General features: G+C 36.8%; 2 protein-coding genes across 2 annotated transcripts; both read right to left on the bottom strand.

Annotated features, from left to right (window-relative positions):
- Window positions 1-1,841: 1,841 nt before the first annotated feature.
- On the bottom strand, window positions 1,842-2,417 carry LOC115959951. The gene has a single exon (XM_031078634.1). It carries the CDS (start codon window positions 2,415-2,417, stop codon window positions 1,842-1,844), a length of 576 nt encoding a protein of 191 aa, XP_030934494.1.
- A 12-nt stretch (window positions 2,418-2,429) lies between these two features.
- LOC115959952 lies at window positions 2,430-3,914 on the bottom strand. The gene is made up of 2 exons (XM_031078635.1): window positions 3,360-3,914; window positions 2,430-3,260 (listed from the first exon to the last, which is right to left on the bottom strand). Exons 1-2 carry the CDS (start codon window positions 3,912-3,914, stop codon window positions 2,430-2,432), a joined length of 1,386 nt encoding a protein of 461 aa, XP_030934495.1.
- Between the last annotated feature and the right edge of the window lie 19,576 nt (window positions 3,915-23,490).

The following is a 23,490-nucleotide window of genomic DNA, read 5'->3' on the forward strand; positions in this document are numbered from 1 at the left end:
ACACAGGTGGAAGAATTGAAGATTTTGATCCGCATGTTTCCAATCTGGGCCACTGGAATTGTCTTTTCTGCTATTTATGCCTAGATGTTTACAATGTTTATGGAGCAAGGAATGATGATGGACACAAACATTGGTTCTTTCACCATTCCCGCAGCCTCTCTCTCATCCTTTGATGTCATCAGTTTTATTTTTTGGGTCCCCATGTATGATAGGGTAATTATTCCAATTGTAAGGAAATTTACTGGCAAGGAGCGAGATTGTATTACAAGGTTTATATTATGAGATTTGTATTACTGGAAAGGTTTGCTCTGTAGAAATTTGTATTACAAGATTTATATTATGAGATTGCAGGATTTGCATTTACAAAGTTGGACAGTAATGCTCTTGGTGTATTTTATAATAATGTTATATTAATAATTTAAAAATGCAATACATTTTGTTTTTAATGTACTACATTCACGTGCCTTTGAAATTGGATGCTCATAGAACTAGTCTAGATAGGTGATTACCGAATACAACCCTTGAATGTTTAACTGTTTAGTGTGGAGTACGGACCAGTGGGTAATTTTTTCCTCCTGCCAATCCGAGAGTTCAAGATTGGTGAGGGGGAAAATTTCCCAGTGGAAATCGAGTCTCTAAAACCTGATTTCCAATGGGCAAATTACGAAAATGCCACTTGAATGGAAATCGAGTTTTAGAAACTCGATTTCCAGTCAAGTGGCATTCTTGTAAATTGGTGTTGAATGGAAATCGAGTTTTAGAAACTCGATTTCCACTGGTGAATTTTTTTCCCCTGCCAACCCGAGAGTTCAAGAGTGTTTAGGGGAAAAATGTCTCAGTGTAAATCGAGTTTCTAAAACTCGATTTCCAGTGAAGAGGCATTCTTGTAAATTGGTGTTGAATGGAAATCGAGTTTTAGAAACTCGATTTCTACTGGGGAATTTTTTCCCCTACCAACTCGAGAGTTCAAGACTATTTAGGGGGAAGTGTGAGAGCAAAATTTCCCAGTGGAAATCGAGTTTCTAAAACTCGATTTCCATTTAAGTGGCATTTTTGTAAATTGGTGTTGTAATTTATTTGCGATAATGCCACCCAAATGGAAATTGAGTTTTAGAAACTCGATTTCCACTGGGAAGTATTTTTTTTTTTTTCGTTTGTTTTGCAGTCCTGCAAGTGTAAACCAGAATTACTTTTTTCCCTTCCCCTACAATAGTAAAAGAGATCTAGAACACATCACATGGTCAGCGGTAAAGAAGTAGATACAAGCATAATCACCAGTCAAGGAGAGAGTACATCAGATGCAAACAATCGGATTCAAACAGTTACTATTCATGGGCATTTTAGTTGCCCTTAGCACACAAAAACAGTCAATACATTATCATCGGTTCAAACAAGGCCGCTGTGGTTGAAGTTGCCAAAGTAGTAGCTACATTGCCAATGCCATATCATTGCATTACAGGCAAAAGCTGCACAACGCAATTAATGTAAGGAGTACAATGGATAGCAAATGTTCAATTAGAACAATATTTAGCAATGAACAAAATAAAAACTAAGTCAATACAACATAGTCTACATAGTCGTCTAACACTTGTCCATACTGATACAATATACTCTACATAGTCACCTATAACTTGTCCATACTGATACAACATAGTCTACATAGAATTTTTTGCACTTGTCCATACCGAACATAACCACAAGTCCCACGTACAATGCCATTCAAAAATCCAGTCTCCGCTCGCCTGACAACCACGAAGGTACAGTTGTTAGTTTCCAAATGTGAAGAACAACAACCAAATGACATTCTGAGCATATTATATAAAAACAGTGACAACACTTGCCTAGTTTGCAGCACTACCACTTGTCGAAGCCCCATGGGAATTGGGACAGCATCTGCGGTTATGCCCCTCTTGATGACACACTCCACATTGTTGCCTTGGTTGAATCTCCCTCAAGTCCAGATCTTCCCTCCGGCTTCCCCGTTCTCGTCGTATCCCATCCATTTCATTCCTTAATCTTGACTTCACAGGACGACCTTTGCCCCGCAACAGCTGTGGGTCAGGCACCCATCGTGGTCCGCGAACATCCCTCCACAATGACTCTGATTTTGGCACCACAAAATGATGTGAATATGTCTGAATGGCGTTGTTCAAACTGTAACATGGGTCAATATAGCTGGTCGCATCGAGGTGCAGACCTTTAAGAACTTTAATTGCATGTAAACAAGGGATCTTCAAGTTTTGCCACTTTCCACAACCACATGTTTGCTCAATTACGTGCACTTCATGACTGTGGTTTCCCCCTCCACCTCTATGGTCGTTATACGAGGTAACCACTTGATATACACCAATTTCATGATTAAAATTCCTCAGAGTGTGTCCTGCAGTTTTCTGCTCATTTTTGTTATAGATCTCCATTGCATAATCACTCTACACCTTACCTTGAGAGAGATTAGAAAGAATTTTTTCATGTCGATCGTAGAAATATGCAACAAGTTTGGACCATGTGAACTCAACCATTGCAGCAATAGGCAAACCGCGGGCACCTTTAAGTACCCCATTAAAACACTCAGAGATATTGGTTGTCATTGCCCCATAACGTCTTCCACCATCCTGTGACTGGGTCCATTTGTCAACATCCTCACTCATTAGATATGTGTATGGCATATAGCGTAGGATGTGGCGATCAGTAGGGTCTACACCCTTCAGTAAATTAATCTCGGCCTCCTTAATGGTTTGCATTATGGACATGAATTTTGCTTCATAAGTCACATATCCAGCTTTCAAGGCCAATGCCTTTAGAGTCGGGTCCTTAAATTTTGTGTTGAAGTTGCTAGCAACATGTCGAAGGCAATATCGATGATATACCTGTTCTCTTCCGTCCTCACCTCTAGGCCACTCTCGAATGGCGCATCTGATACCTTTATGTCGGTCAAAAATAATGCAAATGCCATCCTTAGGTATGACATGCTCTATGGAAGTCCTGAGACACTCTAAAAACCAACCCCAACTAGGCCCTGACTCCCTGTCTACAACAGCAAAGGCGAGAGGCAAAACCTTTTGGTTAGCATCAGTTGCCATTGCAATCATTAACACCCCTTTGTATTTACCATACAAATGAGTCCCATCAATACTGATCACTGGCCTGCAATATTTGAATGCAGCAATGCATGGAGCGAATGCCCAATATACATAGCGCAGTACCGCAATACCTTCGTATGGCCTAGGTATGGTGTGATAGCTATACTTGGTATCTGAGTCCTGATCCAAGTATGCCAACAACAATTTTCGCAACCTTTGGTAAGACTCCTCCCAATCCCCAAATATCTTAGCAATTGCCTTTTGTTTTGCGTCCCGTACTTTATAGTAAGAAAGCTCATGATTATACTTAGTACGTATGATCTCCCAGAGCTCATCAATACAAGCAGTATGATTTTGTCGCAATTTTTCCACAATTTCTGATGCAACAAAATTAGAATCCATCATTCTACCGTCTCTTTGTAGGCCAGAGGGTATACAAGTGTGTGGACCCACGTAAGACGTGACCACCCACAGACCATTAAGTTTAGCCTTCATGAATGCCCCAACGTACCACTTGCAGTTGTCATCAACGCATGTGACGCACAATTTTGTGGTGCTCGACCTCCGGGTTATAAAATTTCTATTATCATTTGCTGCGTATATTGTCAATGCACGTTTCACCGCCGATTTATTTGCAAAAGTCAACCCTTTACAAAAATGCATCCAATCTTGCCAAGTACAAACAAATGGTTCTAATAGATGTGAAGGATCAAACATATTTTCCCAAGTATTTGCGTAGAATGAGTCGGCAGGAGGTCTGTAGCCAGTGGTCGTATTTGTATCACGCTGGATGCCAATATCATCATCTGCATCACCTTCATCATGGAACTCCATATTTTCCTCTTCAAAATGGGGAACGACTTCATGGTCATCCACATCATTCTCAAGGTCACCTCATTCAATCCTCTCTTCATACTCATCCACACCATCAATACTTTCACCATCATTCGTAGCATGATCTTCGTCTTCGTCTTCATCTTCAACATAGTCTTCATCTTTGTCATCCTCCTCTAAATGTGTCTCTTGACAATGGAGGGTTTCACCAGTATTTACAACATGATCTTGAGATGGGAGCATATAACCTCCCATTGTATACCCTCCCATTGCAGTGCATCCATCATCAAGGGCTGTAAATTGTAAAGACGTAGTTGTTTGTTGCACCATCTTAGTATCAACTTCCGCAAGCGGCTCTGAACTTATGTACAACTTAGCAGCATTTACTTGGGACATTTTCTGGATCCTATTAAACATCATCTTCACATGTTTGTCTTCTTTAATCGCCATATACCCGTAATTTATCCGTTCATGTAGGACTTCTTGTGGGTAACAATAAATAATCTTGATGTCATACCAAGCAGAGTTCAAATTTAATTCGTCCATTATTTTCAACCCCACATCACATACAAACACACTCAATCATTTTCATTTTGTACTCAAACAAATAAAAAAACTAAAAACAAAACTCACCCTCATTACAAAATTTCAACTTAGCTCTAACTAATATAAATAAAAATATCAAACCAAACAACAAGAAAAATAGCCATGATAAAAGCCTAGCAATACAAATATATATCTACAATATTTTTTACTTGTTATAAAATCCTAGCAAATATATACATTAACTTGCAAAAATAGTCATGATAAAAGCCTAACAATACAAATATATATCTACAATATTTTTTACTTTGTATAAAATCCTAGCAAATTATATACACTAACTTGCAAAAATAGTCATGATAAAAGCCTAACAATACATATATAAATATATATATATTATATATGTAACTAACAACTAGAGAGATTGAGAAACCTTACCTGACATGAGGATGTGGGGTGAGTTTGATTTGAAGTTTGTAATGGGGTGAGTTTTGTATGAGAGTAAAAGAGCACAGCCAGATGAATTTTATGCTGAAATGAAAATGAGTGAGAGGAAGGATGTGGGTGCTAGCATGTGTGTACCTACAATGAGACAGCTAGACAACTGAATGTTACACCTACAATGAGTGAGAGCATGTGCAAACTGCAAAGGCTGACTCCTGAGAAACCCCAGACCAGACAAAACCAGCTGAACTGTGGGACCAAAACATGACCAGACATGACCAGACACGATCAAAACAAAGAGTAACTGTACTCAAAAATCGAGTTTTTGAGACTCGTTTTCCAGCTGGAAATCGAGTCTCTAAGACTCGAGATCCTCGTGGAAATCGAGTCTTAGAAACTTGATTTGCATGTGGAAATCGAGTCTTTAAGACTCGATTTCCAGCTGGACATTCCACCTTGTTTCGGCCAAATCACAATAGAAAACCGAGGCTTAAAGGCTCGAGATGCTATAAACAAAATATGTTTCTAAACAGAGCCTACTAACTAGATAGTTACGATTTTAGGGCCAGTTGGCCATTTTGGCCTTGTTTTCATCTTATATCTTTCAATTTAAAATTCACAACACCTACACTAACAGTAAAACGAAACCCAAATCCATTGACATCCACCTCCATTATCACCACAATCCCTCACCACATCTAATCATAACTCACCTTCATCATCGCCAAATTCAAACCCATAGCCACCCAGAGAGAGAAAGAGAGAGACTCCCATAGACACACTCACCACCATATCCCCTATTGGTACACCCAAACACAATCGAATCCACAGCCTCCACCACCACCACCATCATATACAAATGGGTTCAAAACCCACACTACCATGACCACATCTACACCTACCACCAAACCCACCATAATTTGGATTCACCACCACCAAACCCAATTAGCTTAGTGAAAAAAAAAAAAAAACCCACTATTAAACTTAATCAAGAGAGAGAAAGAGAGAGATAATGAATGATCTTATCGAGGAGAGAGACAAATCAATGGGGAGGGAGAGTGAAAAAAGTGTGGAGAGAGAGAGAGAGAGCTCTATTATGTTGGGTGTGGAGAGGGAGCTATTGAGGAGTGAAGGTAAAGCTAAGTGTTGGTCCACAAATTTCAGGTATTTTATAAAAATGTCTATTGCATTCATTTATACTGAAAATGAAAACAACCAAAAATTGCTTTCAACTTCTATATTTAAACTCAGAACTAAAAATTGCTTTCAACTTCAAAACTAACCAACCTTGTTGCATTCCAAAGCAGCTCATCAATGTGTCCAATGAAATCCTACCAAAATTCCAGGCAATGCAACAACCTCCCCAACCACAGTCCACCCCGATCCGAGTTCATTGGAGAGCTCCTATCTTGGACATGGTTAAGGTCAATCTTGAGGATGCACCATTCAGTTGGGAGTAAAAACTAGGGTTCGGTGTGGTTTTGGCAAGATGTTTAAGTAAATTACATTACTCTCATATTAAGAGAGAGGGTAATATGGTTGCTTTTGTTTTAGCTCTTTTTGTTTTAATTGTTTTAGATTATAGGACATGGATGGAGGTTGCTCCCCCACAGTTCCTTTCTTTTATTTCTAGCAGAATTTTATGTTTTTTCTTTGAATAAAAGGCACTTCGTTGATTCTTAAAAAAAAAAAAAAAAAAAAAAAAACTATATTTAAACTCAGCTTATGAACTAAACTTTATCCACCACAGTGTATAAGTCAAAATTTTATTTTGAAGATTTTATTTTAAAATTATTGAATGTGATTTTAAAATAATTTTATTCAAATAATTTTATTTGGTTCGTGCTCGGTTTGTATTCATTTTCTAAATTCATTTTCTCTCAAATCTTGTATTCATTTTCTCTTTCTAACTCATTTTATGTTTAACACAAACTTTTTGGTCTAAGTTTTATTTGTTTTCATCTTATATCTTTCAATTTAAAATTCACAACACCCACACCAATAGTAAAACCAAAACCAAATCCATCGACATCCACCTCCATTACCACCACAATCCCTCACCACATCTAATCATAACTCACCTTCATCACCGCCAAATTCAAACCCATAGCCACCCACAGAGAGAGAGAGAGAGAGAGAGAGAGAGAGAGAGAGAGAGAGAGAGAGAGAGAGAGAGAGAGACTCCCATAGACACACTCACCACCATATCCCCTATTGGTACACCCAAACACAACCGAATCCACAACCGCTACCACCACCACCGTCATATACAAATGGGTTCAAAACCCACACTACCATCACCACACCTACACCTACCACCAAACCCACCATAATCTAGATTCACCACCACCAAACCTAATCAGCTTAGTGCGAAAAAAAAAAACCCACTGTTAAACTCAATCAAGAGAGAGAAAGAGAGAGATAATGAATGATCTTATCTAGGAAAGAGACAAATCAATGGGGAGGGAGAGTGAAAAGAGTGTGAAGAGAGAGAGAGAGCTCTATTATGTTGGATGTGGAGAGGGAGCCATTGAGGAGTGAAGGTAAAGCCATGGTTTTAAAAACGGATTGGACCAGCCGGTCCAATCGGTTCAACCAAGAACCGGCCTTCAATCTGGTTTAGTTATGGCAAAAAACCGAAAATAGCTTAAAAAGAGGTAAATAGTGCAAACCGGACAGTTCAACCTGAGAACTGGAAATCGATGTGGTCGAACCGATTTTGCTGTGGTGGTCTGTCCTCTCGCTCTCACGTTACAGTTTTGGTCAATACTAGACAAAATCAAAATTCAGCCGGAATGTGTTTCTCACTCTCTCAAAGAAAAACCAGTACAAGTTCACTTAAAATACTACTAATATAAAGGAAACGCATGCACAAACCTGTACAGGTACGTTGTACACCTAAAAAACCAAGTGAATGGAGGCCAAAAATTGTCCAAGAGAAAAAAAAAAAAACTCATTAATATTACTTAGAAAATGCTGAAGTTTCAGGCAAAAACTTCCTTATTTTTCATGAGGAAGACAAAGCACTGAAGCAGAAAGAGGGGGGGAAACGAAAAGATGAAAAGAAATATAGGAAAAAAGAGAAGTGGAGAAGTCAAAAAGTAAAGATAAGGATGTGGAGGTAAAAAATTGAAGAGAAAGTAAATGAAGGTGTTGGAACTTGGATGATGGAGCTGGAGGCATTTATCTGATTTATAGCTCACATTTCTCCACTTGGCGCCTAGCACCTTCTTATTATTATAATTTATTCTCTCAATTTATTTGTATTTTGAATATATTTAAAGTGTAATATACATAATTATTAATTTATTTAAATTTGGGTTGTAAATGGTGGTGGTGGTCTCTAGCAGCCGTGGTGGGTGGTGGGTGGTGGCTGGCTATGTTGCGGTGGTGGCTGTGTATGTTGAGAGGAGAGACAAGGGAGAAAAATAATTATTTAAATGAACTAAGAAATAAAGATTTTGTGAGTTTCAGTTAGCTCAACTGGTAAAATCTCTGATGATTGAGTAAGAGATTTGGGGTTCAATCCCTGGCCAATCTGAAATTGTTGAGTGAAATTGTTGAAAGTTTATTATGTTAAGGATGATTTTTTTGTAATATTATTATGTTAAATTCTTTAAAAAGATATTATATACTTATATACTTGTGTTTTTTTAAAGGAAACATATTTATTATTATTGGTTTGTTAGTTTTAGTATATTAAAAAATTATTAATTATTTATATAATTTAAATAAATAATAATTAAATTATTTATGACATCACCAATTCGACCATCGTCCGACCATAAAACCGGTAATTAGCTCATTTTCCGGTTCTTTCACCGTACCGGTTTTTAAAACCATGGGTAAAGCTAAGTGTTGGCCCACAAATTTCGGGTATTTTATAAAAATGTCTATTGCATTCATTTTTACTGAAAATGAAAACAACCAAAAATTGCTTTCAACTTCTATATTTAAACTCACTTTTTTGGATTTGAAAATGAAAATTGAGTATAAAATACAAAGCCAAACCAACTTTTTAAAAACTAAAAATAAAAACAAAATACATCCTTTTTTTGCTTAAACCAAATAGCCTTTGTTAGGGGCCGTTTTTGTGCACAGTGCCACATGTCATCCTCTGGAGGGATGAGTTTGCTAGACTAGGGTTTGTTTTGGGGAGTTGAGTCTGAAACTCAACAACAGACCAAAAATACCAATGGCTTTCGGTGCATTTTTAGGCCTACAAAATAGATAAAACCAAAAATCTAAGAATCAAGATAATGGTTGAAATAGATAAATAATATGTATTTTGCGTACTAGCTATGATTGAATAATGAGTTAAAGATCATAATGATGTATATTGAATGATATCCAATATTAGAAAATAATGAATTGAATTATTATGTGTCTAGCAATGGAACAGTCTAAAATAGTCCATGTCCAGTTGTGTTATAGTTCATGTTGAGCATAATAAGAAATGTCCAACAGTGACAAATCACTTTATTAATATATATGTTCATTAGTAAAATATTAGTGAAATCACGTTTATTAAATAATGAGATAACATATACTCAACAATGAGTTAACATCTACTCAATAATGTAATTTAAGAGATGGAGTAATATTGACTTATTTGGTATGTTTAGGACTCTAGTCGTATAGTATTAGTGAACTGATAGCAATCTAGCAACATGATAACATAAATCCAACGGTGGATAGACAGTATGCTGTGATGAGTCCTTCCATGATGACTTTAGATTGAAAGGGAAAAATTGGTGCAACTAGAGGAAGAGAAAGTATGCCTAGTCGTGTGCAAATGCAGGTTTAGCTTATTCGCTTATTACATACTTAAATGACTTTTCTCATGATAATGCTCTTTTAGTTCTTAGTGAAATATGAGTGATATTGCCTTACATGAGAAGGGCTTTTGTAAGATAAGTTTGTGTCTTCTAGGAGAAGGATTTTTCTAGTGATGTTTGATATCTCTTAAGAAGTATAGAGGATGTTAGGAACAGGAGTGTTTAGTAGTTGAATTCGAGGACAACTAGACCTCTAGAACTAAGGAAAAGGAATGAACAGAGAGATAGAAAGGAAATGGAGAAAGAATTAAGAGAATTGGAATTAAGAAAATGTTCATCTGATACATGCTCATCCTTCCCACACTCCTCTAATACCTCTCAATGCCTCACTCTCTAACTGCCTAACTACCAAGCCAGCTGTCAATATTCTAACTAACTAACTAACCATATTAACTAACTCTCATTTTATTCACTACTAGTGTGGGTACAAGTATATAATGCCAACTAATTAATTACACTTATCACCTATAGTTTAATAGCACTATACACTCTGGCAGCACTAATGGATGCACACCTCATTAGCTACACCTGCACGCCTTATCAGTAACTAGCACACCCTTCATTAGCAACTCATACACGCACCTCACCAGCACCCCACATGCAGCACCACACGTACAGCTAATCAGCACCACATGCACACCTTAGCACCTAGCTAAGTAACATACTCAACACTCCTAACAATTCCCTCCCCTTCAAAGCACCTTGCCCACAAGGTGGGGAAACTTCTGTTGTAAAACAAATAGACTCTCCCAGGTAGCATCATCCGTGCTCTCATCTTGCCACTGCACTAGCACCTGAGTGATAAGCCTGCTTCTCAACTGATGAGACCTGGTAGCTAAAATAGCCACTGGTTCAGGGTTAAGAATCTGATCCATAGTTACAATAGGCAAAGCAAGCCTAGGAACCACCTGAGCACCCAATTTAGCTTTGAGATTGGATACATGAAACACAAGGTGGATTTGGGAACCTGCAGGTAAATCAAGCTTATAAGAAACCTCTCCCACCTTCTGTACAGCCTGGTAAGGTCCATAGAAACACGGAGCTAGCTTGCCAAACTTTTTGGATTGAATTGAGGACTGCTTGTAAGGTTGTAGTCTAAGATACACCCAATCCCCCACAGCAAAAGACCGGTCCACTCGTTTCTTATCAGCAAACCACTTCATTCTCTCTTGTGCAGCAGTCAAGTTGTGCTTGAGCAATGAAAAAAGCTGTTACCTATCCTGCAGAATTGAATCAACTGCTGCTACTCTTGTAATGCCTGGAAATAGTCCAGAACCTTAGGAGGAGAATAGCCATAAAGAGCTTCAAATGGAGTAAGCTTAAGAGAAGTATGGAAGTTAGTGTTGAACCAGAACTCAGCCAAAGGAAGCCAGTCCACCTAAGATTGAGGTTTGTTAGCAGCAAAGGCCCTCAAATAATGTTCCAAACTCTTGTTCACTACTTCAGTTTGAGGATGGTAAGAAGATGACATAGCTAAACTAATTCCTTGCAGCTTTATAAATTCAGATCAGAATTGGAGGTGAACGCTAGATCCCTGTCACTCACAATGGTGGAAGGCAGTCCATGTAGCTTAAAAACAAACTGCATGAACAATTGAGCAACCTTAGTAGCTGTGTAAGGATGAGCCAATGGAATGAAGTGAACATATTTGGTGAATTTGTCCACCATGACAAACACAACTAACTTCTGCTGAGACTTAGGGAACCCTTCCACAAAATCCATGCTAATGTCAAGTCAAGGCCTATTTGGAATAACCAATGGCTGTAACAAGCCAGTAGGGAAGCAAGTCTCACTTTTCAATCTTTGACATACATCACATTCCTTGACAAATTGCTTCAAGTCGTTCCCCATACCAGTCCAATAAAAGTCCTTCTTGAGTCTATGGAAAGACTTTAAATATCCAGAATGACCCCCTAAAGGGTTATCATGTACCTGCTGCAAGACAAGAGTTTTTAAAGTCTGAGGTGAACTTCCCAAAAATAGTTTGCCTTTATGGAACAACAAGTCATTGCAAATTGTAAACCCAGCTGGAACATTCTGTCCTGACTTAATTGCCTGGATTCTTTGTTGAATGGCAGGATTAGTGATATAGCTTGCTTTGAGATCATCAAGCCAAATTGGGGTAGGGAAGGAGATAAAGCATAGGGTACCCACTTTGCCACAGTCAACATCAACATCTCCAGTAGCTTCCCTTCTTGAAAGTGCATCAGCAACCAAATTTTCCTTACCATGCTTATACTCAACTATAAAAACATATCCAAGTAACTTAGTGATCAACTTTTGCTGAGTAGGAGTACCAATCTTCTATTCCAGCAAATATTTCAGACTTTGATGGTTTGTTTTGATTACAAAGGGTCTGCCAAGAAGATAAGGTCTCCACTTCTTCACTGCCACCACTAAGGCTAACAATTCCTTTTCATAGGTGGAAAGGGCAAGTGCTTTTCCCTTCAAAGCTTGGCTATGGAAGGCAATTGGCCTTTGGTTTCGCATTAAAACAGCTCCAATACCTAACCCAGAGGCATCACACTCCACAACAAATGGCTTGGTAAAATCAGGCAGGGCTAGCATAGAGGGATTTGACATAGCATCCTTGAGTAATTTGAAAGCATGTGAAGCTTTAGAGGTCCAAATAAAGGAGTCTTTCCTTAACAAGGTAGTTAAAGGAGCTGCAATCAAGTCATATCCCTTAACAAACTTCCTGTAGTAGCCAGTTAAGCCCAAAAACCCCCTTAAAGCTTTCACATCATTAGGAATAGGCCATTGCTGCATAGCAGCAGTCTTCCTTGGATCTGTTTTCACCCCTTCACCAGAAATTAGATGTCCTAAATACTCCACTTCCTTACAAGCAAACACACACTTTGATTGTTTGGCATACAAGTGATGAGTAACCAATGTTTCTAACACCAATTTAAGATGACCAACATGTTCAGCCAAATTCTTGCTATACACAAGAATGTCATCAAAGAACACCAAGACAAAATTTCTTAAGTAAGATTTAAAAATTGAATTCATGAGTGACTGAAAAGTTGAAGGTGCATTGGTTAAACCAAATGGCATTACCAAGAACTCATAATGACCCTCATGAGTCCTAAAGGCAATCCTTGGGATGTCTTCCTCCTTCATTCTAATCTGGTGATACCTGGATCTTAAATCCAACTTAGAGAAAATAATAGCACCAAACAATTCATCTAACAATTCATCAATAACAGCTATGGGATACTTATCCTTAATGGTCTCTTGATTCAAAGCCCTGTAATCAATACACATCCTCCAAGAACCATCAGCCTTCCTAACTAGAAGAACAGGTGAAGCAAATGGACTGCTACTATTTCTAATAAACCTAGCAGATAGCAACTCTTTAACAATTTTCTCAATTTCATTTTTTTGATAGTAAGGGTACCTGTAAGGTCTCTAAGATACAACTTGAGCTCCATTCTTCAAGTTGATACGGTGTTCATAATCTCTTAAGGGAGGCAGCCCTTTAGGAGTGGCAAAAACAGACCTGTAATCCAGTAACAAGGCAGCAATGGCTTCAGGAATTTGAACTTGTCCTTCTGCAGACAGTAACTGAGGTTGCAACTAGACTAAAATCTGGAGAATTAGCCCCTTCTTCATTGATTGCTTCAAGAAGGTGTCTCCATCCTGCAATTGAGAATTAGCACTCTTCAACCCTTGCAACTGTTGACACCCTGTTTTGCAACCCGTATTTAACCTCACATGGAGGGTAAAAGGGTAATTTCACATTGGAAATATGCATCTTGATTCTGGTCATTAGATTCTTAATCTCATTTCACCAAAATGATCTTGATGTTGTAACGATTAAATCGACTGGTCATGAGCCCTAATCGGACCATTAGATTGAAAGTTATCATCAAATCAAGTTTTAATGGCTGAGATGCACTATTACAAATTGAGTCTGACTATATGTGATTATTAACAATTGATTTCAATTGGTTATAAATATAATCAATTTGAGATCGATGATGTGTCATAATTTGATTGGTTAGGACTACATTTTATGGTAGAGTTGCATACACCTAATTAACTAGATATTTAAACATTAATTATTTAATGAATAATTTGTGCAATTATCTTTTAATTAGAGTAAATTTAGAGCCAATTAAGTCTGAAATGGGAGTGATTGGAGCCATTTAATGTTAATTGGGAGCTAATTTGGAAACCTATTAATGTTAATTGTGCTGAAACCATTTTCTAACAAATGACCTCTGCTTACCATTTCATTGATATCTCTCAGAATATTTTGAATTTATGAATGAGGTTATTTTTCCCAGAAACTAGACATCCGGGGCTTCAATTTGAGCATAAGAATGAGACAATTCCGATCATAATTGAGGCAGATATGATTTTTCAAAGTTGGCTCTATAGGCTGTGACAGCAGTTACGGGAAAACCAAATTTTGGCTTGCTCCTCACTCCCACCAATCTTTCCATTTAATGCACCAGATTTTCCCAAAGGCTAAAATGAGGTCTAGGTTCATGATTCTTTGTCAACCCTCATTAAATGGCATTCCATTCACATTTCTTCTGCCACTACTATATAAACCCCCATCTCCTTCATTCCAAGGCACACAAAAAATCCCCCTCTCTTCTCTTCTCTTGAGTTCTAGTGAAGTTGAGTAGTCTTGTCATATCTTGGTCTTCCTAAGACTCAAGGTATTGAGTGAGACTCATTCTCCCTCTCCTAGCTCTTCTTTTCCTCCACCCTTAGGACCTCCATCAAGAATCCCCTCTTCCATTATATGGATCTTGCATGAAGGTATAATCTCATTCCCTAACTGTTTGTTTATATTGCCATGATGAGAATTTAAGATTAAAGCATGATAATTCCCTTGAATATGTTTGAATGTTCTTATGTGTTCTTCACATGTTCTTAGTTGTTCATCACATGTTCATGCATATCACTAGATTTAATCTTAAATCCACATCAAAAATATGAAAAACATGTTTGTTTAGTAATTCTTTCAAATCCTTGAATCTAGGTTATCACTATCCACACACATTCACTAGAGTTTATTTTTCAATCCAAATGTCATGCTTAATAAATTGAATTAGGGTCTATCACATGCACACACTTTAAATTCAACATGTAAATTGATTGACATATTGGATGATATGATATGAATGTTGGCCACCATAGTCTAGAAGACCGGTTTCACCGGACAAGATGGGTGCCTAACACCTTCCCACCTTGTAACATAGCCTCCGAGCTTAGATCAAGGGTTAGTAGATCAAATACTTATCCATGTAATTTTTGATTTTTAGATTGTAACTAGGAAACAAAGCCATGTACTTTATCTTAGATTGTATCTAGGACCAAAGCCATGTAATTTTCCTATGATCAATGTAAATTCAATTTCAAATTAATAAAATGAAGAATTTTTCATTCATGGTTTTCTTATTTTTCCAATAATTAAATAAGTGGTGACTCCATTGTAAAACCCTTAATCTAAAGGGAAAATATAACTAGTCGAATCTCCATTTTGAGAGGCAATAACACGACTCCACCCATTCACGTGGGTTTGGCCCAACACATCATAAAAACGGGCCGGGGGCGCGGTCTCTCACAGCAACAGAACTTGCTTGTGACCATAAGAAAAACTCATTGTGAGCAATTTAAAATCCCACTGGATCACTCCTAAAGTTCCCAACCACTGGGTTCTAAAAACTAAGTCACAACCCCCTATTGGTAACACATGTAAGTGTACCAAGAATTCATTTCCTTGCATCAAGATTGGCACTCCCTTACAAACACCCTGAGTCTTGATCACATCACCATTAACAACCTTCACTTCCAAAATTTGAGAAGTATCCACGTGAATATGCAACTGTGAGACTAAAGCAGCATCAATAAAATTGTGGGTGCTTCCTGAATCAATAAGAATCACAAAGGACCTTTGGTTAATCCTTCCCATGACTCTCATAGTTCCTAAAATAGAAGTGCCACTCAAGGCATAGAGAGTAATCTCAGCATCTTCTTGATCTTGTCCAACCTGTCCAATCTGATCTACATATCCATTTTCCTCTAATTCAGTGATGCAAACCCCAGAGGTATTTTCCTGAGCCAACTCCACATAATCCAACAAAAATAACATAGCATTCTTGCACTTGTGGCCAGGAGCCCACTTTTCATCACAATTGTAACACAACCCTTTTTTTTTTCTCTCCTCCATTTGAGCAGGAGAAATTCTCTTAATGGGCAGCCTTGGTTTAGACTCCAACAGAGAAAGAGTTTTTGGAGGGACTCCCAAAATGGAAGGCTTCCCTTGATCCCCTTGAGTCTTGGAAAACTTCCTGCAACTCCAATTATACTTTTCCTGAATCTTTGCCAAACCAAAAGCCTCATTCAAGGACTTAGGATTAAGCATTCTCATTGGCAGCCTTATCTCATCTCTTAATCCACTTAAGAAATAGCTTAACTTGTGAGCAGTAGATAAACCCTTAATCCAATTGGATAACACCTCTAATTGGGCCTTATACAAGGATATTGAAGCAGTCTGTCTTAGCCTAGTAAGCATTTCCATAGGATCATCATAAGTCGTGACACCAAATCTGATGTGCAATGCTTGAATCAACGACTCCCAATCAACAAAAAGACCTACCTCTTCACTATCTTGAAACCAAATTAAAGCCTCACCTTCCATATGGAATGAAGCTAGCACCAATTTCTCTACAACTGGTGTATTGTAATACTTGAAGTATTGGTTGGCCTTGTAAACCCAACTTGCAGGGTCTTCTCCAGACAACCTTGGAAATTCCAACCTCACAGGCTGAGACAGAGCCATTGTTGATGAATTAACATATCTGGATTCACCATTTGTTGGAGATTGAGGCAATCCACCTTGATCAGCACCATTACACCTCTGCACCAGAATTGCTAATTGCTGATTCATCTCATTCAAAGTGCGTGTATGCACTTCTTGGATAGTACACATTTCTTGAATTTCTTTACCATGATGATCACTCGCAGTCCTCAGAGAAGCAAGAGCCTCCTGAGTCACAGTAGTAGTTAATCGTGTTTCCACCATGGCCAAGGAAGACCTTGCTCTGATACCAAATGTTAGGAACATGGGTGTTTAGTAGTTGAATTCGAGGACAACTAGACCTCCAAAACTAAGGAAAAGGAATGAACAGAGAGATAGAGAGGAAATGGAGAAAGAATTGAGAGAATTGGAATTAAGAAAATGTTCATCTGATACATGCTCATCCTTCCCACACTCCTCTAATACCTCTCAATGCCTCACTCTCTAACTGCCTAACTACTAAGCCAGCTGTTAATATTCTAACTAACTAACCATATTAACTAACTCTCATTTTATTCACTACTAGTGTGGGTACAAGTATATAATACCAACTAATCAATTATACTTATCACCTATAGTTCAATAGCACTGTACACTCTGGCAGCACTAATGGATGCACACCTCATCAGCTACACCTGCATGCCTTATTAGCAACTAGCACACACTTCATTAGCAACTCATACATGCACCTCACCAACACCCCATATGCAGCACCACACGCACAGCTAATCAGCACCACACGCACACCTCAGCTCCTAGCTAAGTAACATACTCAACACTCCTAACAGAGGATGTGTGATATATGGAGATGGTGAGAAATATAGAGTTTGTAATATGTAGAGAAAATATGTATTGATACTTTGTGGGAAATGGGTTTGTAAGATATATGATAAATATGTATAGGTACTTTGAGAGATATGTAATTTGTAAGATGTAAGGAATTATATATAAATAATTTGTGGGATAGGGATCTTGTAGGATGTAAGGAAGTGTACATAGATACCTTGTAGGATATGACGCTTGTAATATGTATGAGAAATATGTATGGATACTTTGTGAGAAACAAGCTTGTAAGATATATGATAAGTATGTATAAATACTTTGTGAGAGATGTAAGTTATAAGCTGTATAAGAAGTATGAGAGATATGGAGACTAAAGATAGTAAATATATGAGATTACAGCTGCTGGACAGATTATAGTGGTGATATGAGATATGGTGTTATGGTAATGGGTTGTATGTTGCATTCTAAGAGAAGAGATTTTGTAGAAGGAGAAGTGCTTAGATGTTTGGAGATATGGGCAGTAAGATAGTAGAATTTCTGAATAGGGAGAGTGAAAGAGTTATGTTTAGAGGGGTTCTTATGTGTGTATGTGTCGTGTTTGCTTATTATGATAAGAGACATTTTGCAAGAGAAGTGGAGTATGGAAATGTGTTTATGGGCAGCAAAATAGTAGAATTTTTGAAGATAGAAGATGAGAGATTGGTGTTTTGAAGAGTTGTAGTGTGTAGTGTAGAGAAAATTGTGTGTAGCTTGGTCCTTTTTATATAAAGCCAAGTATGAAACTAAAATGGGATCAGCTAGAGGAAAGACTAATAAATAAAGAAATATTTTTAGTAACGAAAGGGTAATTTCTATAGTGGGTTTTGGTTTTTAGCAAAAATGAAATTTTAAGGTTTTTGAAACAGTTGTTTTGTCATAGTTGTCTTGAGATATCTGTCCTAAGATAGTTGTTGCTTGGAACTGAAGTAGATGAGGTTAGCTGGCTGATGTCAGGTTGCTGGAGACAGCTAGGAAGAATATTTAACATATCTTTCATGAATTTGGCTTAAAATGGTAAGATCTCTTTTATGAGATTTTATTATTTCTGGTATGGCAGCTAGAGGCTCAAGATATCCATTTATGGGTTCTTTGCTTCTTTGGGTATGGCAACTAGTTGCTAGGATTGAGCATTAAAGGGTTGGTGATGTCACCTTAGGACAAGTGTCACATGTTGAATCCACTACTAGTGTTTTACTGGCTAAGTTTCCTCTTTAGGAATTTATATGTTTAATCCATGGTTATATCACAATACAATTTTAGTAAGTAATAATCTAATTGGTTGATATTTAATGAAGTTTTAGAGGTCTAATTATGGTCTCTTTATATTGTGACCAAACATTGGAGAGCAAGATGAACATTTAACACTGAAATCAAGCTGCTGGAAGGCATATTTGGGTTGACATTGCATTTAATGCTGGATTAAAGCAGCTTGTGAGATATTAAATGTATTTCTTATATTTGGAAATTAGAGATAGCCAATAAGATTTAGTCATGTTTGGAGCTGGATTTAGATGAAAATAGTAATATAGCTTATGTGAAATAATAAAATTAGATTTCCAAATTCATATAAGAACGACTGGAATATGTATGAATAGTTACTTGGTTAGTATTTAAATGGCTAGACCTTTTGAGCATTTGTTATATGACTAAGTTTTAGGCAAATAACAACAACGAGTTTTATCATTTTAAATATTATGTAATATGAGATGCTTACCAGATGTTACCTATTACACATTAACTTGTCAAAGTTCAAGAAATTGGAGAAGACATGCCAAATAACATGTTTCTTTAATCAATTTGAAACTATGGCTATATTGAACATACTTCTTGGCCCTCCAAATCATGAGTGCCAAAGTTTCTCCAATGAGATTCATAAGCTTGGATCATGAGTTGAAAAAGAGATAATTTTCTTGGACTTTGATGAGATAAATTGTCATGGGCTTTGAACCATGGATTTTGATGTTGTTTTGTGTAAATATGGGCATTTATTGGAGAAGCTGCTTTCAATGAGTATGAGTGAGATAATATGAGCCGTGAGCCTTGAATCATTGCTTAAGTGCAATCCATATGTTGATATGTTGATATTGATGATTTCCTGGGACATGAGCCCAATTAATGAAGTAGCAAATCCAAGCCATAAACCCATTATGAGAGGAAATGTAGACTATGAGTCCACCTCAAGAAGTGATGATCTTGTGGGCTGTAAGCCCAATCCATGTATTTGAATGAAGGCGTAAATGCACTTTTAGTCCTTACATTTTGGCTTTTTTCCATTTTGATCCCTACATTTTAATTTTACCACTTTTAGTCCCTAAACCAATTAACACGCATTATTTTCGTCCTTTCCGTCAGTCAACTGACGGAAATATCTGAGGTGGCTGCCGGAGGAATTAAAATATTATAAAAAATGCCACATTAGCATCTAATTAAAAAAAAAAATTGTCAATTTTAAGTAAATAAAAAAAGAAAAAATAGAATTAAAAACAATAAAATATATAAATTTAGATCTACTCATTTTAAATAAGAACACACAAGAGCACAAACCCAGAAAATCATACAAACCCCCATCAACAACACACAAGAGTACAAACCCAAAAAAATCATACAAACCTAGAAATCAAACACAGAAAAATCAAATCCACATCGTATTAAACATGAACACATTAAACATCTAAACAAGAAGACAAACCCATAAAATTTAAAACCCAAAAAATTAGCATTAGATCCACATCAACACAAAATTAAACATGAACAAATCTGAAAAATCAAATCCCCACACCACCAAAGCATCAAACACAAAACTCAAACCCAGAATTTCTGGCCCCCAAACACAAAAACACTAAACTCTAAACCTAAAATTTCGAGCACCAAAGAAAATAGAAGAAAAGAAAGAGTGTGATTCTCTTATCTTTCTGATAAACCAACACAAAATCAACTTAAACCAACACAAAACTCAATGATTTGAAACCCAACGATCAATGACCCACCGATTTGAAACCCAACAATCTGAAACTCAACTCAAACCACTGATTTGAAACCTCCAAACCCATCAGATCCACCACCTTTGATCTCTACTTCTGTTTCATTGCAAGGAACCTAGGTCAAAGCTTCTCAAGCTTCAATCCTTTGTTGTTGACCACGACAGCCACGAACGGCAGTGAGTCATTTTTGGGCTTGGTCTATGGGTTTCACATCAATGGACCTAGCCGATCCAAACCCAGAAAACCTAGATCTACCCAGAAAACCACCACCATAAACCCACCAACCACACCACCGCCGACCACCACCACATCATAATCCAGAAACCCAAATCAGCCAAAAGTCACAAATCCAGCCAAAACCAGATTCACAGTAGCCCACAGCCTGACCCACCAAGCCCACGATAGCCCACCGTCGCTGCATGTCCTTAACCCATGATTCACAGCCACCAAACTCGACCCACCACCAACATCAAGAGTAGGGGCCATTGAAGACGAAGGAATTGACCTCGGATTTGCCCAAAATGACTTGAACAATATGCTCAAGATCATAGCAGTGAACACAACCTTTGCATCCTCTGAACAAAAATTCAAAATCTTCGACAACCAACCACTCTTCTGATTAAACTTCGATTTCGCCGCCACCATCTTCATTGTCGTTGTTATTGTTGTCAATAAAGTCAATGATGTTAAGAGAAAGAAGGAAGAAAGAAAGAAAAATGAAAGGGAGAAGATTGAAGCGGTAAAGAGAAATAGGAAAAAGAGAAAATTTGTGATCCTTGTTGTGTTCTTGTTCAAAATGAGTAGATCTAAATTTAAGTATTTTATTGTTTTTAATTCTGCTTTTTCTTTTTTTATTTAGTTAAAATTGACAAATTTTTTTTTTTAAAAAATTAGATGTTGATGTGGCATTTTTTATAATATTTTAATTCCTCCGGTAGCCACCTCAGATACTTTCGTCGGTTGACCGACGGAAAGGACGAAAATAACATGCGTTAATTGGTTTAGGGACTAAAAGTGGTAAAATTAAAATGTAGGGACCAAAATGGAAAAAAATCAAAATATAAGGACTAAAAGTGCATTTACACCTTGAATGAAATATGGGTTCTATTTGGCTTTTAAGGAGATTTACCCAAAATTCATGATTATGTTAATGTGGCTTGAGTTGCCAATGAAATAATGTCATATCATATGGCATGAAAAAATAGTCCACAACAGCCTCTAAGCGTGTGAGGTGTGACCAGTTTTTCGATTCTATCCTTCAACAAAGTAAGATAATCTTTTTACAATATTTTTAAATGAATCTTTTTACAAAATTAAACCTTGAAAGTCCTTTCTTTTGTAGAAAGGAAAAATAAAAATAAAAAGGAGATAGAGAGAAGTATGTCTATCACTACTTCTAAAAAGTATCCTAGTGAGTTTTATTTTTTCCACCCACCTTATTCACGTTTCCTTTTGCAGACTAGTCAACTAAGCTCAAGGACCTCTTAACAAACCAGATTCGGTTCCTATTATATAAAGGAAAAGCCATTCACACCCTCTGTTTTGGTCATTTTTGCCGAAACCAACCATTGTTTCGGTGTTTCCAAATTGTTCATTCATCTTAGAGCCAGATTCGGCGTATATTATGTATTTGCTTGTTAAATTTAAGATTGGACATTGGTTATCGGAATCAAAGAGACAGATCGTCACGTGCAAGAATACACATCCTCGGTTTGCAGTGAGGTGAACAACTCATTGTTAATTTTTTACAAAGTAGGTGTGAAAGTGAGAAAATAGCGGCCAAAAAAAAAATTTATTCAATTACGTTATACGAAAAGGCAAAAGCAACTAAGATAGTGATGATACGAAAATTATTCAATTACGTTATACGAAAAGCAACTAAGATGATGATGATAAGCTTGTAAATTTGTCGGAGGAATAGATATAGATATATGGTTAGATTTTAGGGTGAGATCATTTTAGATAGTTACAATGTGCTGGCTCATAACTTCGTAGTTTGAACATTTTTTCTTCTAGACCTCCAAATATAGCTACAAGACCCTTGACAAGGAAAACAAATATGTTCGAGTGTTTTTTTAATTTATTTTAAGAATCGTCAGGTTGTTGGAGTTATAGCGCTTAATTTTTTATTTATAAAAAACTTATATTTTATTATAAGATAATTTTTATTAAATTTGAGACCAAAACACATTAAAGAATAACTCTTGTTCTATTTTAATCCTTGAAACACTTAAAGTGATCATTTTTGAATTTTTTTTTTTAAGAGTATAAAGCTATCAATTTTAATCTCAGAGCATTCGCATCTGGCTGTAAACACAAAATTCTCAAGTTTGAAAATCAAAAAATTGAAGGTGTTTTAAAAATTAAAATTTTGTATTTATAGAATGAGTGAGTGCAATTATCTGTTTTGATTCTTTTACAGAAGAATAATCCTCTAATTCTATTTTTTCGTAGTCTTGACTCGAATACGAAATCTTCTCTACTTTGTTTGGATGACGGATTGGATGGTCTTCACTTTTGAGCTTGTTAGAGATTTGTTGATTTTCGAGTTCCTTGAATGTTTTTCGAGTTTTTTGAAGATTCTTTGAATGTGAAGACTTTGAGGATTCTTCTTGAATGTTTTTCGAGTTCTTTGAATGTGAAAACTTTTGAGGATTCTTTGAATATGAAGGCTTTTGGATGGAAGTTCCTTTTGGATGGAAGTTCTTCGGGGCTTTAGAAGCTTGATTTATGTTCTTGATGTCTAGAAAAACTTGTGGACAATAAAAGGGGTGCTCTCTATTTATAGTCGTTTAAGAGGATGAGTCCCACTTTGAATTGATTTTCTTAAGGATAAGTAGTGGATTTTGATTTGCCCAAAGTCAAAGAGTCCTGCTAAGACTAGTTGCTTGTAGATGATTATCTCTATTTTTTAATTTATTTTAAATTTTTAATAAAGGTAATTATCCATTAATGTAAACAACAAATATTCTTTATCTTGTAGGCCCATATGATATGGGGCAAATTTTAATTCACCAATGTGATTTCAATTTAAATGACACATGACATTTTTTGATTTAATTAATTTAAAGAAACATAAATAATTTTTGGGGTGACATATTGTAATTGGCTTAATTAATTTTTCTCCT

Source organism: Quercus lobata, chromosome 9 (assembly GCF_001633185.2).
Source record: "Quercus lobata isolate SW786 chromosome 9, ValleyOak3.0 Primary Assembly, whole genome shotgun sequence".
Taxonomy (NCBI): domain Eukaryota; kingdom Viridiplantae; phylum Streptophyta; class Magnoliopsida; order Fagales; family Fagaceae; genus Quercus; species Quercus lobata.

Coding starts and splice junctions, on each gene's coding strand:
- LOC115959951 (XM_031078634.1), bottom strand. CDS start 2,417: ATGGAGATCTATAACAAAAATGAGCAGAAAACTGCAGGACACACTCTG.
- LOC115959952 (XM_031078635.1), bottom strand. CDS start 3,914: ATGGAGTTCCATGATGAAGGTGATGCAGATGATGATATTGGCATCCAG. Junction 3,261..3,359: donor ATGAGCTTTCTTACTATAAA/GTACGGGACGCA, acceptor TACTTGGATCAG/GACTCAGATACCAAGTATAG.